This window comes from Meleagris gallopavo, chromosome 14 (assembly GCF_000146605.3).
Source record: "Meleagris gallopavo isolate NT-WF06-2002-E0010 breed Aviagen turkey brand Nicholas breeding stock chromosome 14, Turkey_5.1, whole genome shotgun sequence".
NCBI classification, from domain to species: Eukaryota; Metazoa; Chordata; class Aves; order Galliformes; family Phasianidae; genus Meleagris; species Meleagris gallopavo.
The window spans coordinates 7,100,710-7,116,712 of record NC_015024.2 but is presented as its reverse complement, the minus strand read 5'-3'; the positions used below and the strand labels follow the sequence as shown (position 1 = coordinate 7,116,712).

The 16,003-nt window shown below is 35.7% G+C and overlaps 1 protein-coding gene across 3 annotated transcripts in view; it reads right to left on the bottom strand.

Moving 5' to 3' along the window:
- The window catches only part of CACNA2D3 (calcium voltage-gated channel auxiliary subunit alpha2delta 3), a 399,128-nt gene that overhangs the window by 235,187 nt on the left and 147,938 nt on the right, over positions 1–16,003 (bottom strand). For all 3 annotated transcript variants that reach the window (XR_004161297.1, XM_031555548.1, XM_010718481.2), the window contains exon 5: positions 5,670–5,832. Coding sequence is in view for 2 of the 3 variants with exons in the window: in XM_031555548.1 (XP_031411408.1) it covers positions 5,670–5,832 (163 nt within the window). In the remaining variant the exon portion in view is untranslated. The remainder of the gene's footprint in view (positions 1–5,669; positions 5,833–16,003) is intronic.

Below are 16,003 nucleotides of genomic sequence, written 5' to 3'. Positions count from 1 at the left end.
GAAACTTCCTATGCTGCAGTTTCTGGCCGTTTCCCTCGTCCTGTCTCCACACACTGCTGAAAAGAGTCTGGCCTCACCACTCTGCCCCCACACCTCAGATATTTATAGACCTGGATCAGGTCCCCTCTCAGTCTTCTTTTCTCAAGGCTAAACAGACCCAGTTCACTCAGCCTTTCTTCATAGGGGAGATGCTCCAGGCCCTTCACAATCTTTGTTGGCCCTCCGCTGGACTCTTTCCAAGAGATCCCTGTCTCACTTGTACTGGGGAACCCAGAACTAGATACAGTACTCCAGATGAGACCTTACCAGGTCCGAGTAGAGAGGGAGGATCATCTCCCTCGACCTGCTGGCCACGCTCTTTTTAATGCGCCCCAGAATGCCATTGGCCTTTTTGGCCACGAGGGCACACTGCTGGCTCATGGCCAACCTGTTGTCCACCAGGACACCCAGGTCCCTCTCCGCAGAGCTCCTCTTCAGCAGGTCATCCCCCAAATTGTACCGGTGCATGCAATTATTCCTCCCTAGATGCAAGACTCTACACTTGCTTTTATTAAACCTCATACTATCTCTGTCATTCCTAACCAGTGGCTGCAAACACTGAAGTTCTTAAAATCCCAAATCCTAGTTATAATAATAACTAGAGATGGTTTAAAAACAAAACAAACACTTAAGAAAACATGATGCATCCATTGTCCTTATAAACCAGTAATAATTATTACACTGTAGAGTTACTCTGATAATGTTCTGCAATTTCAAATCTCAGAAACATTCAAGGACCACTGGAGTAATTCCCCAGAAATAGAAAAATATTAACAAGTCTTCCAGGCAAATAGGTGTCTGTTTTGATATGTCTACATAGTCTCCTGTAACATTCCTAGGGAGCTGATTTCAGCTGATATTGAGAAAATGCATTTATCAACATCCTTCTGAATGTTGCAGATTTTATGAAATACATGAGCATCTGAAATCCTGCTGAGTGTAACCTCTGGTACAGTACTGTGCTGTGCTTCACTTTTCAACAGGTCCCATATTTTGGAATTTTGAAGCATGTGTAATCAGGATACATCCACTCTGGCTTTGGTTTTCATTTGCATTCTTCTGCAATCCAAAAGATTGGGGAAAATAGTTGGAACAGTATCACATTATTTAGCCAGGTGCTTATAAACCTATTCCAAGAGCTGGAAAAAATTCTGAGCATGCTGAGCATAAACTCAATAGAAGAAACTATGTAATTACTGAGCACAACTTTAAGGAAATAATATGGCGTGACCTAGACTTAGAAAAATAAAAAATGAATATTTTCTAAAGCTCAGATACAGCATATACTTTGGACAAAGTCTTCACTTAAAATTCTACTTTCTATCTGCATTCTTATACTGACAAAAGATAAGATTCTGATATATTTTTCCTCTATATTCATATATTCACAATGTAATATCAGATTTGAGTTTCTGAAGCTTTCCTTTATCATCTCCTTGCATACATAAATCCATTACAGAATCCCACTCCTTTGCTACTGGCAACACTATTGCCAGAAATTATGTTCTTCATGGATGGATGCCAGAAAGCCTAACCCATGTTCCAACTGCCTATTTCTTAATTTTATATGTATACATATTACATTCCCAGGTTCTTCTAAACACACTGGTAGCATCTCAGAAAGTAATTAAGCAAACGTTGAAACTATGTAAACTTAAAATCGTTAATAATTTTTATTAATTTCTTTCCTAATTGCAGTTTAAAATACATCAACTGATATGTAAAAAGATACATTCTTCCAAAGATAATCAATTATATTCAAATTCATTCTAAATTAATACCTGAGTGTTAAACAATGAATGTAAGAGATGAAAACTTGCTTTGATACCAAATATATAACATATGTAAATAAATTTCATTAAATAATATTAGCAATACTTAAAAAACTCAACAACTGAATTAGGCAGCCCTCTATACACAATTGTGCTCACGCCTGGCTTTTTCACTTAGTAAGGCATTGTCCAAATGGGATTCAGATTGACTGTGTGCTTTCCAAAACTGAAAATTTTTCTTTTAAATTTTCCTTCCTTCCTCCTCCATCTATGAATGCTGTATGATACAGCTGATTAATTCACTGAAGAACTTTTACCCTTGCTTTGTCAGAAATCTATACACAGCTGATAATTGATGTTTACCAAATTCCAGGATGGAACTACAGCTTACTGTTTGCTAAGAGAGTTATCACAGAACTTCTTACTTAATCTTAGTTATGTATTCATTGTTTGAAAGAAAATTGTCTTGCTAATCCTATACCTACAGGCAATTAATACACTCATGCTTAAAGTGGAGAAACAGAATGTACTGATAGATTTAGAATCCCAGTATTTTAGTATTTCAAAAGCAAAAATATTATCAGAAGCTGTCATTTTCAGGAAAAATGAAGGTGGTGAATTTCATTAAAATGTTCAGTTTGAATGAATCTCCAGCCATGCTGTAAAACAGCTTTGAGCTAGGAGGGGTCTCTCCATGTTGGGATAAGGGATATTCATCTGCATGATGAATTCATGAGCAAAATCATACAACTTTTTTTTTTCTTTTTCCCCTGAACTCCTTCAGTACACTGTCATTGTGGAAATGCCAAAATTATTTTTTCTGAGCCTCATCACTTTATAGGAGAGAGGATCAAACCACATAAGACCACACAAAAACACATCAATAATCAGACTAACTCTTCACATTTTACAGTCATGTCAAACTCGAAAGTACTGAAAAGCAAAATTGAGCGATTTACTTTTTCTTCTCTGCCTGTAGTAGGCCCATGCAATCTGTACTCAAAGATGGCACCAAAGTTATTAATACGACAAATCAAGTTGGCAGTCTTTTGTTTCAGCTCATTTTTCCCTTCAAAAAGCTCATGTTAAATTTTAATTTCATGGCTGTGATATTTATGGCATTTGAATTTTCTTGATTTCATCATCATGTCATGAAATTTGTTTTTTCTTTATGTTTTCAGAGCCTAAAGTTGATTATTTCCTTAGAATGGTAATTATTTGTCTTATTACCATTCACATTTTTAATCTTTTCTATGCAGATACTAAAAGAGTCAGAAGATATTTAAATAAGAGCAGTTGTATTTATGTCCCATGGTTTTAAGCCAATCTCATTAGAGCTTAGTCAGGGACTGTGAACATTCAGTTTAGTAATTCTACAGCTGGAAAGGATCATCATGATCACGCAAGCTGACCAGGCCAAAGTTTTTCCCTAAACTAATTCTAGACAATGTATTATTTAAAAAATAAACAAAAAGAATCTGGTCTTGATTAAGATCTTCCAGACAGAAGAAAAAAAAACAACCTTCTCATAGACCACTGCAAATTGCTTAAATGATTAACTATCTTCATAAAAACAACAACAAAAAATGCACCTCCATAGTTCAACTGAGTCCAATTTCATTTTTTAAAATGGTGGCAACCAGATTTCCATTTTATTAGAAATCAACTACTTAATCCTCTAATTTCTTTTGTCTAAGTTAAAATAACTGAGCTCCAGAAGTCTTTTGGACTAAGGCACGTTCTTCAACTCTGTGGTGAGTCCTCTGTCTATCCTCTGAACACAAAGCAAAATACAAAAAAAAAAAAAAGCTACAAAGTTTAGAATTAGCTGACAAATATAAAATTCATTTTTCTAGGCTGACTTGAGAGTCTTGTGTTTAAAAATTCAAGGGTCACACTGCTTTAAACTATAAGCTTTGGCTGTGGTTTTGCCTATTAACTACATAAAATAGAATATAACTTGGAAACAAATAACTGACATTTTCTAGAGTAATAGATGTTCAGATACGTAGTTGTAAACCTATCAATATCTACCTCCTGTAACCTACGGCTAGGATTTGATTGAATTGTTATCATACCACTGCATTACAGAACTTGAGAAATGGACAATGAAAAATGCAAGTATACAGCCCTCTTCTTCAAGGCCAACGTTTCCAGACATTTTCAGTCTCCAAACTGGGACCATCATGTCCATACGTATGGAAAATGTCAGCAAGAAACCAGATTTCAGCAGTTGGAATACATTTAAATGATAAAAAACGTGTTTCTGCAGCTGCTTAAAGTAACAATTATGGCTGGTTTGAATTAGATGAAGTGAAAACAGGAATCATCACAGAGTTCTATCTCCCACATCTCTGAAGGCAGACCCTACATTAGAGGCCAAAACAAGATGCAACAAGCCCTTTGATTTTGCTCTTATCTGCAATTAATCAGCATATAAAAATGGATTCTATACATAGCATCAGGCTAGTTTGCTTCTCCAGAGTATGACTGCCTATATACATATACAGGCAGTCATATATATATATATGTATGTATGTATATATATGTGTGTGTGTGTATGTATATGTATATATATGTACCCCTTTTTCTTTTTTCCTTTTTGATTTTGTTTAGTAAGGATGTTAATACATATAAAAATTCTAGAATTGATTAATTTATAGACAACCTCTATTAAGCTAATAATAGAGCTTTCACAACACAAACAACTTAGTAGTTTTAGAACCTTCAAAGATTTTCTAAATCTTCTAAAAATATTCCATATTAATCATTTCATAGACTTTCTAAAGATCACTGGGAAGCTTTGTTATTTGGAAATCTCTACTTAAGGCATTCTTTTGAAGACTTACACAATTTTTGGCTTGTTTGAGATTCATAATTTATAAGACAAACTGCCATTTCAATCACTTCTGCACGCCCAACCTACCTAAGAACTACTTATTCCATTTGTGATACACAATGTCCTTGCATAAATTAAAACAATTGCTAGCCTGGACTGAATTACAAGGAAAGCATTTAATATATTTTTAGCTGTATTTTATCATAGTTAAAAGAAGGAAGAGGAACCAGATAATGAGATTAGGCAGCTCTCTACTGACTAATGACAAATACTCTGCAGACATGATTTAGAAACGTCTGTGCTTCACTTTTTCTTTATTATTATTATGTGCATTGCAAAAAATAGACAAGTGCTGCGTAAGTGCCATGAAATTACAAAATTTTGTTTCCTGAAGTACAAAAGGAAAATGAGCACACATGTATCTGAGTTCAATTTATCTTCCCAATTTCAGGCCTTAGTCCATCATTCCTAAGACCATCAAATGCAGTTTTTTGTTAGTACCATGTGCTATACAGCACCTATGAAAAGTAGCCAGAGTAGCAGAAATTTCAGCATAGCTTATTATTCCTAAATATGAACTGAAAACTCACATCAACTATTGTATACAGTCAAATACCGACATAATTATTCCCACTTGCTTGAAAGCAAAATGCTAAAAAGATGTTCTAACTCATAGGAAAGAGAATGCAACTGGTAAGCATTGATGTAAGAACCACTCAAGTGATTTGAAGAAACTGAAAAGAAATTTGTAATAAACATTCTGCCATATTGTATGGGAGAATTCATGCAAGTCTAATATACAAACTCTTGGCCATATTAAATTGCTAATGACTTTGACAGTTTTGTAAAATATTTTGTTCCGTGGCATGCTTTTAATATTCTTCTGGTAAGATTTCAGAACTGCAAACCGTAAAATGAACACAATACACTGCCCATTAAAAGTTTCAGTTTATAAGCAAAAAAGTTCCTAATTTACGGTTGGCTAAAGGAACGATAAAATAAAACAATTCTTATCTTACCTTTATTATACATATTGGTTGGTACTTGGACGTCACTCAGACTGATATTTACAGGCAAGTTATTGAAGTGGTCATTTGGCACTAGAATGAACTCCTTTCCCAGCTCCAGATAGTTCCCTTCTTCATCTCTTTCATTTATAAGCACAGCATTGAAGTACTCATACTGCAACAGAAACCCACATTCAGTATTCTGAATTTGCAATCAATATAAAAATATAAGGAAGCTCAAATACTTTGATGTATGTATTAATCCATTGATTAATGTTTAAGCATCTCTCTCTTTAGAATTGAAAACCAAGAAATTTTTATTACCTCTCAGATTCCCTCTATACTCCTCATACAGGTATATTTTCAAAATCAATTAGAGATTTATCAATATATCTCATGGAAACCCCATAATTACCTCAGATCTCTGCCTGCCCTGAAAATCTTACAAGCACCCCAATTAGCCCTTTGAACATACGTAACTATATACACTATATTTAACACAAAGGATTCTACACTTAAATCATTTGCTGGATAGCTATCTAACTGTTCAGCTTATTTTCATCATTTCAAGAACTGCTATCAGAGCAGAACCTGGGCCTTGACAGGCTAAAAGCATTTCTACTTCACAGGAATATTAACTAAACCAGTGATAACAAATTTTCATAGGCCTTTGTCTCCTCAAACTGTTGCTGCTTTCCCAATATGTACTGACTGACGTTTCCTAATGGAAAACATTCACTTTGTGCTGAACCTTACATAAGCACATCACTGTAGGTTTTGTAAAGTCATGCATACTCTAACATGGATGCATAAACTTAGCAGTGTCTTATTTTGAAACGAAATTATTGTTTGACTGTTTACAGATTCCTGGAGAGTATTTGGCCTATTTTGTACTGAACTATAACTAGATAAGCAAAAGCAATTTAGATAAAATTATTGATTTTTTTTATGACCTAGATTTACAAAAATTCTATCAAGCTTTGAAGGCAACAAACAGATTAGAGTACTTTTTAACCTCCCAAACGTCCTTAAACCCCTAGGCAACAGTTTTATGATCTATTTCTTAATTGAAACAGACCAAAGGACAGTGTCTTTGAAGAATCTCACTAACTTAAATCCCAGTGTCTGCCTTAACTACCCATTTGACTGGAAGTCAATGTAAATAATATGAATCTATAAAATCATAGATTGCATATAACCTACAAAACTTTTACAAGGATAAATATACAATACCATTTACAAAGCCAGAACAGATCAGCAAGTACAAAAACTTCAAAGGCGTTTCATGAGCACTGCTTCTCAGTGTGATATGCAACTCAATTTATGAACAAAAATTACAAAAAATCTTAAAATCGGTATGTGTCCATTAAATACACGGAGGCTTTTATGGCAAAATTTCCATATCTCTTTCAGTTTTATTTTCAGTGTTCAATATATAGAATCATAGAATTGCTCAGGTTGGAAAAGAGTTAAAGATCATTAAGTCCAACTGCAACCTAACCATACTACCCTAGCGACCCTTTGCTAAATCATGTCCCTGAGCACCACATCCAAATGATTTTCAAACACATCCAGGGATGTAGTTGGTACTTTAGATGAAAGTAGAATAAAAAAAGAAATCCTATAGCTAGATACTAAGTGCCTGTGAAAGAGAAATATACAGACAAGCTTGATATTCCCCCATCTCTAATCATATAAAATGGACAAAATGTATCAATATTTGAAAATCAATCTTAATGAAAAAAATCTGTCACAATTAAATTTACTTAAGTGCTTTATTCTGAGATGAACCAAATAATGATCTGCTGCAAATATGCCATAAATATACACAACTACTGAAACTTAAATTCCTGGGGGAGGGGAACATCAGAAAAATTTAGTTTCAGTATTTTGTTTATTTGTTGTTACTGCTGTTTCCTGCTCTTGCCCCTGCCCTGCAATTCTAGAAGTAGTGATAAAGAAAAGACTGTAGATATAATTTGCTTAAAGCTGTCTTTTCATTAACTTTGGGAATTAATGCATTCATTATGAGAATTATCCCAAACCCACTGGGAAGATATCACATTTGTACATTTAGTTCTTCCCACAGCAAAAGGATGAAGAAATATAATAATGTACAAGAAATACAGTTCTTACTCTGTCTGGGAGAAGCCTTCTCCACCTGTGTTTCCTACCCAAGTTTACCAGGGATGATTAACCACACTGTATGCATGCTGCCCACATGTGACAGGAGCTGTTTCAATTTCCCTTTCTGCAAAAGCCAGAGACAGCTGGCAGAAGACTTGAGAGCCCAAGTCAGATTTCTAATCTCAGTAAGAAATAGAATATTAGTTCCAACATTAAACCATGCACTAATGACTGACTTTAAAAAAAAAATACCAACACTAAGCAAGGAAGTAAGCCGCATAGCTTTTTCATATTATAGTAGATAGTACAGTAAATCTGGAGGAAAAGCTGGCACAGAGAGTAAAGTGATAAATATACTTTCAAATAAGAATGTCAGAGTATATTTTACATGCAAAGCATAGCAATAATCTCTTAAAGAACATTATTTCCTTGCATTCTATTGGTTATTTCCTTTTCCAAAGGAATTAATTAGTAGACATTTTTCTTCGTCATGTTCTGTAAGTAGCAAGGCTAACCAAGTATTAAAAATCGTTATATTTTAAATAAATTAAATCAATCATTTCACAATTAAGAGCATTCAGAATTGTTATTTTAATTGATACAGTATTCACTGATTTATTGGTCAAAAACTGTATTATCTCTTTTCAACTCTATAAACATATACAGAATTATATTATCTGAGTTTTTAAAGTAAATCATAACACAAAATCATCCTAATTTTATAACAAAGGATGAAAAAACAGGAAAATATCCCCTTCCCTTTTGCCCAAATGAGAAGTCTACAAATATAACAAATTTCAGACAGTCCTGAAAGTTCTGAAACACTCGGTAATATACACAGCTAAAAAATACCTCTTTTGAAAAAACTCAGCATGTAGGCAGAGCCGTTATACAGTGGCTTGTAGTGCAAATTTTGCTTCCAAGGAAATTATGGAATGTGACAGCTGAAAGGCAGTAGAAGGAAAATTAAAAATAAAAATTGGAGAAAAAGTAGTGAAGCAAATCCATCCGGCATTCTGACACCGCATTTAAGATAATGCCCAAGGGAAAGAGGATAAAGTCCTGTTTGCTGACAACACAAATACTCTACCTGCTAAGCTCTAAAAGAAAATGGCTTCAATTTAATCTTGTCAATTGAGGTCAATCTTTGATGTAACCTTAACTCAGTGAGTTCTGAGTGTGCACAGTGTTACATGCCAAGAAGATATTAGTCTAATAAATAACAAAACAATTATCTAGGTTAGGAGCACATCCTGGCTTTGCTGTGATTTGGCCAACAGACGAGCTTACACTAACTGTATGCACGGACTTGTGTGGTGAGCAGTGAACTGAAGAAAAAGCGCTCAAAGAAAATTTCATTCACATAATATAGCACACACATCTCAAGATCTGCGTATGAACACTCACATATATTCAAACTTGCACTTAAGCAGGCACACTGGGTTCCTTTGTTCTGTTTATTTTTACAAGCACTGTCCTTGGCAGCATCATTATCACTCTGAATGTTTTGTCAAACATTTTAAAATCCCCTGATAGTGTAACGAACAAGACCTAGATCAAGGCCGTAAAATTAGGGAGAAATGGGAATCTCAGTTCCCATGTGTCACCATTCTTTTACCCTTGCAAAGAAAGTCTCCCCATGTAAGCCAATCTACACTGATCAGTAGTGCTCACCAGTGCTCAAAGCAAGCGTCTGGATCACTCTTCCTCAGCAAGGAGCTGGGTATATTTGAGAGACATCACAAAGAATCATATTGCTGACACAGACTGCAGAACGCTGGCTGCTCTGATATAGTGAAATAATAATAGGAGGCAGACACCTGGGGGACTATTAGGAGGTCGATCAGAAAATTATTTTACAGGTTCATTCAGAATTACTGGAAAAGGCAAGCTTTGTTTTAAATCACCATGTGGCAGCCGCAATCCAAAGATATATGCAGTCTGTTTTCTGAGGATAGCTGTCACAGACTGAGGACAAGGATGATAAAAATTAACTCCAGAAGTGGAAGTGCAAGAGTTTCAGCTAGCAAAGAGAACCTCAGGGTTAGGCTGCAGGGGAGAATTGATCAGTAAAGCAATAAACAAACTTGGCAGTTGCTTCAGTTTAGCCACTTAGTTCAGCCTAATAACTAAACAAGCACCTTGACTATAACGGATACTTTGCTGAGACAATACATCAGTAATTTAAGTATAATACCAAAAAAACCAATATATTGTCATGCATAAATGTAGATCTGTGCAAACTTTTAAAAGACTGACATTCCCTACTTCCACTTATGTTTATCTTATTGTAAATCAGTACCTCATGATGCTTATGTTATTAATCGAACGCTTTTTAAGATTGTACAGAGGATATATTTCTCTAAATGTAAATCTTTACTGTTTCACTTAAAAGACACATTATTTTGCAAATTGCCTTTGTGAATCAGAGAGTACCTGGCACATAATAATAAACACTTTTCAGATGGCTCTCTTTCTAACAAGAAAGTGAATTTGCTTTTATTGGTATGAAACAATGCACTTTACAATTTTAGATCGATGTATTTTTTTTTTTTTCCTATAATACAGAAATTATTATAGCAAGACAGCATAAAATCCTCTGTTCACAGAGCGGTGAGGAAGGTGTGAGAATGCTACAAGAAATGATTTGCCCCGATGGTTCAGAACTATAGCAATTATTGGGGTTACGCTAATAATTTTTAATTATGCAAGAATCCTTTTTACAGCATTTCTGCAAACATATCATTCAGGTAAATACAAAGATGGAGGTCTCTGGAAGATACTAAATCAAGGAACAGTTACAGCATTTGCGTGAACCTCAAATAGCAGAGAAAGTGAAAAAGGAACAAATGTTAAGGAAACTGAAGAAGAAAATCAGCATTAAATGGCACAGACATTTGAATATCTATGAGACTTTCAACACAACAGGTACTATCATAAGTTTAAAGGATGAAAGATTCCTCTTCTCAAGACTGACAAGCAGAAGCTCTCTCTGAAAGGGCAGATATGCAAAAGCAAAAATAAAAAATGAAGTGAGTCATTCTTTCTGAGGGAGACTTTCTACTACAGAACACACATTGACAGCAGTCTCTACTGAATGTGTGTTTCAATGCACATTAATTTCCAGAGCTCAAAAAGTCTCTTTTGACAGTTGTCCACTAAGGAGAATTTCTGTTTTAAAGCATGTGATTAAAGCTCTTGTATTCAAGTACTCAGTCTGATGTTTACCAAAAAAAAGCATAAAAGGTCACAAAAGCAAACTGCCTCATATACTAAAGTCTACTCTGAATTTTAAAAAGCTTTTAAAGTTGAGAGAGCTGGCATCTCCTTCATTTGCTGGAAGTTGCAATCTTTATCATTTCTGATTATTCCATGGAAGCTCTTACTTGCTTCTCTGGAGGGACTTCCAATGCCTATTTATTCTTTTTAATGCCTTTATCCAACATCAAAGCTCAGAAACCACCTGAGATTGGAAATGCTGTGACCAGAGCACTCTCTCTAATTTCAGGAATACAGAAATGTTACTTGGATCCTCACAAAAACAACTGGCCTACCTTCCTACACAATCAGATTAAGATGACCTTTCCCCAGGCTGTCCATTCCTCCCCAGCATGATTACGCCATTAAAATTGTATTAAAATGGGATAAATAATTAACATTTTATTACAGTAAAAAAATCAATTATACCAGCATGCAAACTGATAATGCAACAAGGTTTCAGAGGTCTTGTAAAAATTAACTGATTCACTGAAAATGGCAAATAACAAGTAATTACAATGGCTATTTTAAGTGATCTGCTGAAGTTCAAGAGAGCCACTGTGACTGTATGATTCAGATGGTAAGTCTCCTTTCCTTTAAAGATCAAGACTTTTTGTCACAAGACAGCAAAAACTCATTTATCACTCTTGAAGCTAATAAACACAAGAAGGATGAAAGACTTTACGTCCTTCATTGGACTTTCAGTTTGAAACTTGGAACCTTTGCATCACAAGACTTACTGGAGATCCAATGCTTTTACTCTCTCTAGGAGTGTTCAATGTTCATTTTCATATACATAAAAGCCTCTCAGGGAATATTTTCTTCTATACAGCACAACAAATATCCGCTGTGTGTCAACTTCTCTTTTCTCCTAAGCCCATGGATGTGTGTTAAAAGACAGCAGTTACATAGATGAACAATTTCAGGGCTGGTTATCATGCTTGGACAGAGTCAGAATGAGCCATGGAAGCAATTGCTTGAACATTTCTAGAGCAATTTTAAGTAAAAATTTCATGACTTGCAACCATCTTATAACCAGAATATAAAAATGGTCAATTCTGTGCATTTGTGAAGGCTGAGTGTTTCAGAACTGCATAATTACCACAGACTGCAGAAAGCCTTATTCCCTGCCAATGAGCTTATACTTTAATACCATGAAACAGTAACAGAGCAAAATTCTCCAACCTGGAAAATCCTCCAGTACAGCAGCGTGGCTCTGTTTGATAAGGCTTATCATGTGGCACATATTGCTGAGTGAGAATGACAGGAATCCTTCTGGGGCTGGGGCACACCTGACACGCTCCCCTTCCAGCTCTGCTGCTCTGGCTCTGCACTGCTGAGAGGAACTGCAGCACATCCCACTGCTGAGGGCCGTGGGGAGCTCCTCTCACTGCCTCCAGCTCAGAAATACACCGACAGCAGAGACTCGTTTTTATTGCTAATAAAATGAGCATCGCCAGCCATTATTTAAGCCACACTTTGGAAGAAGGAGCAATCTTTTCAAAAGGACAAGGCTTGCGTAAGAGCAAAGAAAAATACAGTAGTATGTGGCACTTGAGGATGCTGAACCATTTGTATCAAGTTTGCCATTACTTCCACCCCTACAGTAGTGGTGATCTCCCCTTTGCAGATTTGGAAAACAGTGATACAACTGACACAGTAAACACTGAGTACATTAATAGTGTACTTCAGAACATCAGAACTCCCCTTTACTACGTCCTATTTCAATCTGAGATTAAAAGTACCACCCCTTTGATGTAGGTGAGACCAAAATGCAGGTTCAAAGCATGGCATCCTGCCATGTTGCTGGGATGCCTAGGGAGAAGAGTGCCATAAAATCTCTGCTGTTCTATACTTATTTTCAAAAAGGTGGTGGTAAGGAGAAGCATTCATTCTTGGTCAGCAACTAGGGAATAAAAAAAAAAAAGTACAAGTGAATCCTGAGCGATTTTTACAACAGGATTAACTTCTGGCTTCTTCTGGCCATGCTCAGGGTATAAGGTTATGCATGTTATAAACTTAAACAGTATTTTGAAGATTGTTGGCACGTTTAAAAAGTGCATGAAGTACAATTTAGAGTTTGTTATATTTGCTCTCAGAATCCAATTCTGAAGAAAGCTTGCACTGCACTGAGCAAGCCAATTGTCAACGGATTTCTCCTCTTTAAAGTCTTTAACTCAAATATTCCTGAAATCAGTTGTATGGGATTAATCTCTTTACACAAGTTATACTATTTGTACATCTTGGAAGATAAAAACAAAACAAAACCCGATTCCCAGACTTAATACAGTTTTCTTTACTACCTAGAACCACAGGCCTTCTCCATTTCTCTTAAACTCCCCGTAGATCATATCAAGCTAGTGAACAGGCAAGAATCAACCACTTCTATAAAATAATTCAGTAAAAGGATATTCCACAAAAGAATAGGATAATGGCAGAATTGCTTCAAAATCAGTGCAGTAATGTTTGCTAATGGTTTCCAGCTTATCATAAGATACCTTGTTAATGACATTCAGTGTGACATTAAAAAAAAATTCCAAACAATTTAGAATGTACCACAGATTTTATTTTTTTAAAAAGCAAACTATTTCACAAGATAAGGTGAAAAGTTAAAGTGAAATCGGTGTAGTTCTGTGCGTGTTCAGCTCATATGACACGGGCAGGCTGATGACAACCTCAAGGCTGCTTCTAATTATCAGCAGGGACATATCTGACTTCTGTGTGCTTTTCTGCAATCACACACTCTAAGTGCCTCATTCCAACTTCCAAGTAGGAAGAAAAAAATATTTCTCAAGCTCTGCATCTTCTCTATCTTGCATGAGAATCGACTTGAACTCAGAACCTTCCTAGTCAAAGGCATGCATGTAAAGCTGCTCTCAGTGAGAGCTGTACTGTCTCCTGAAACTACGCTCGGGGATAGTACAGAGACTATATACAGTGTTAGGTAGGAGGTTAATAACTATTCCTAACAAAACAGAAAGTAACAGGCAGTTTACACACAGCAGTCTACAACATTTGAACATGAACTGCAGCTCAGGCTGAATTAAACCTTGTACTTCACCAGATTTTTTTTCTTATCAACAGGGGATAATCAAAATAATTAGATACCAAAGAACTAGAACAGAACAAATTTTCATGGGGCTCACTGCAATCTAAGGTTTGTTTTGCTACTCCCAACCACCTACCATACATGCAGGAGATTAAATTAATATTATTGACTACACAAAGGAAAGCAAAAGAACACGTGCAACATTACTGAATTTATTTGGGAGTAAAGTGAGAGATGAGATGTTGAGCAAATGAATGTATACAAATCCTCTTCAAATGATTAATGACTCTCTCATGGAAAATAGAAATTTGGTCAGCTAAGCCTGCAGTTGAAATAACAAGACCATGTTGATGAGTTAATTTAATAAAAGAAACATACGTCTCCAGAGTCACAGAGTTCTCAAGGAGATGGTGGGGGAAACAGGGGGAGGGAAGAGTGGCATCTATTTTGTTCATAATGAGAACTTCAAGTATTTTTAAAAAATGTCATGAAGAAAAACTTGGTCAATAAAATAACTATTCCACAAGCAAAAAAAGTAAATAAATAAATAAACTAAGCCTAGTTACAGTTTGTAAAATTTCCTCCTATGTGCAAAAACATCGGAGTATCACCAATTCCAAGTTGTGTTATGAGAACTCCTCAAACTTGCAGGCTACACTAAGAACAGTGTGCATTATGATGGGGTTACTATTGAAGTGCAAATAATACTTCTCCCCTTCCTTACAGTATTGGTTTACATTGATCGCATGAATCAAATTTACAAAGATACATGAACAAAATATTTTTGCATGTCATACTCAAAGCTTTTTCTTGACTTCATTCAACAAACATGAGTTCCTGTTATAGAAACAGGACTATACAAGCCATAAAATGCCATTTTATATTAGCCTGTGAAATAAGCTAGGATAGAACTGCTGGTGGAAAAGAGTGGGAGTACACTAACAATTTGGGTATTGCAAAAGATTGCATGGGTAAAACAAACAGCAGTGTACTACTCATTTCCCTAATTTGTGCAGATAAGGAAATGGTACGGTCCAATGGCTAAGATCATAAAATACAAATCTCTATATTTTCAGCTTTTAACCATTTTTCCATATCAAGCAAAGGCAGAATAATGATAAATATAACAGCAGTAATGAAATGCATTATATAAATTGAGCTTGTCAGAGCAATATCATGAAGCTATTTGGAATCTGTACTATTGTTTCTCTACTATATTAAAATCTGAGTTATTCATGGAACCATTTACGGGTAAGCTATTTGAACTACAGATTGTTGCTGTTGTACTCTTATACAAAACTTCAGAGACAACAGGCAAACCACAGCACAGTGCAAGGCTATGTGAAAGCAATTGCAAAGACCATTCAGATTTTCAGAACCATTACCATTTTCCACGATCCAGCTGAAATCTGTGAGGCATTTTTATCTGTTTTGAATTAAAATGAATTAACACTTTTAGAAAAGCTGGTCAGGTAAAGCAAGGCAACCAGAAGTATCTGGATGATGGGGCAAATGGCAGTTTTGCAAATCACTATCCCACAATCCAGCATGCTTCCCAGGTTGTTTACAGGTGTAGTAAGTGCAAGCTAAAACGCACCACATGAAGTGGTCAGCGGAGGTTTTTAGAGCAGCAGTGGGCAGGGGCAGCCCTGGAAGGCTGCACAGTGTCCGTGCATTTCCTTCAGCTGGACAGGATAGATTACACGCATAGCAGCCCCTCAGCCATCTAAACAAATTAAAAACTAGTTTGTAGCAATCCTTGGATACTCTTTCTAAACATCCCAATTTCCTATTTTACTGCTCTCTTCCTGTCTCTGGTAAAAAAATAAATTGAAAACAAGATATGAGAGGGAATATGTTGCTCAGACACAAATGAGTCTAAAATGCTCATCTTGGAAAAAAAAAAAAGAAA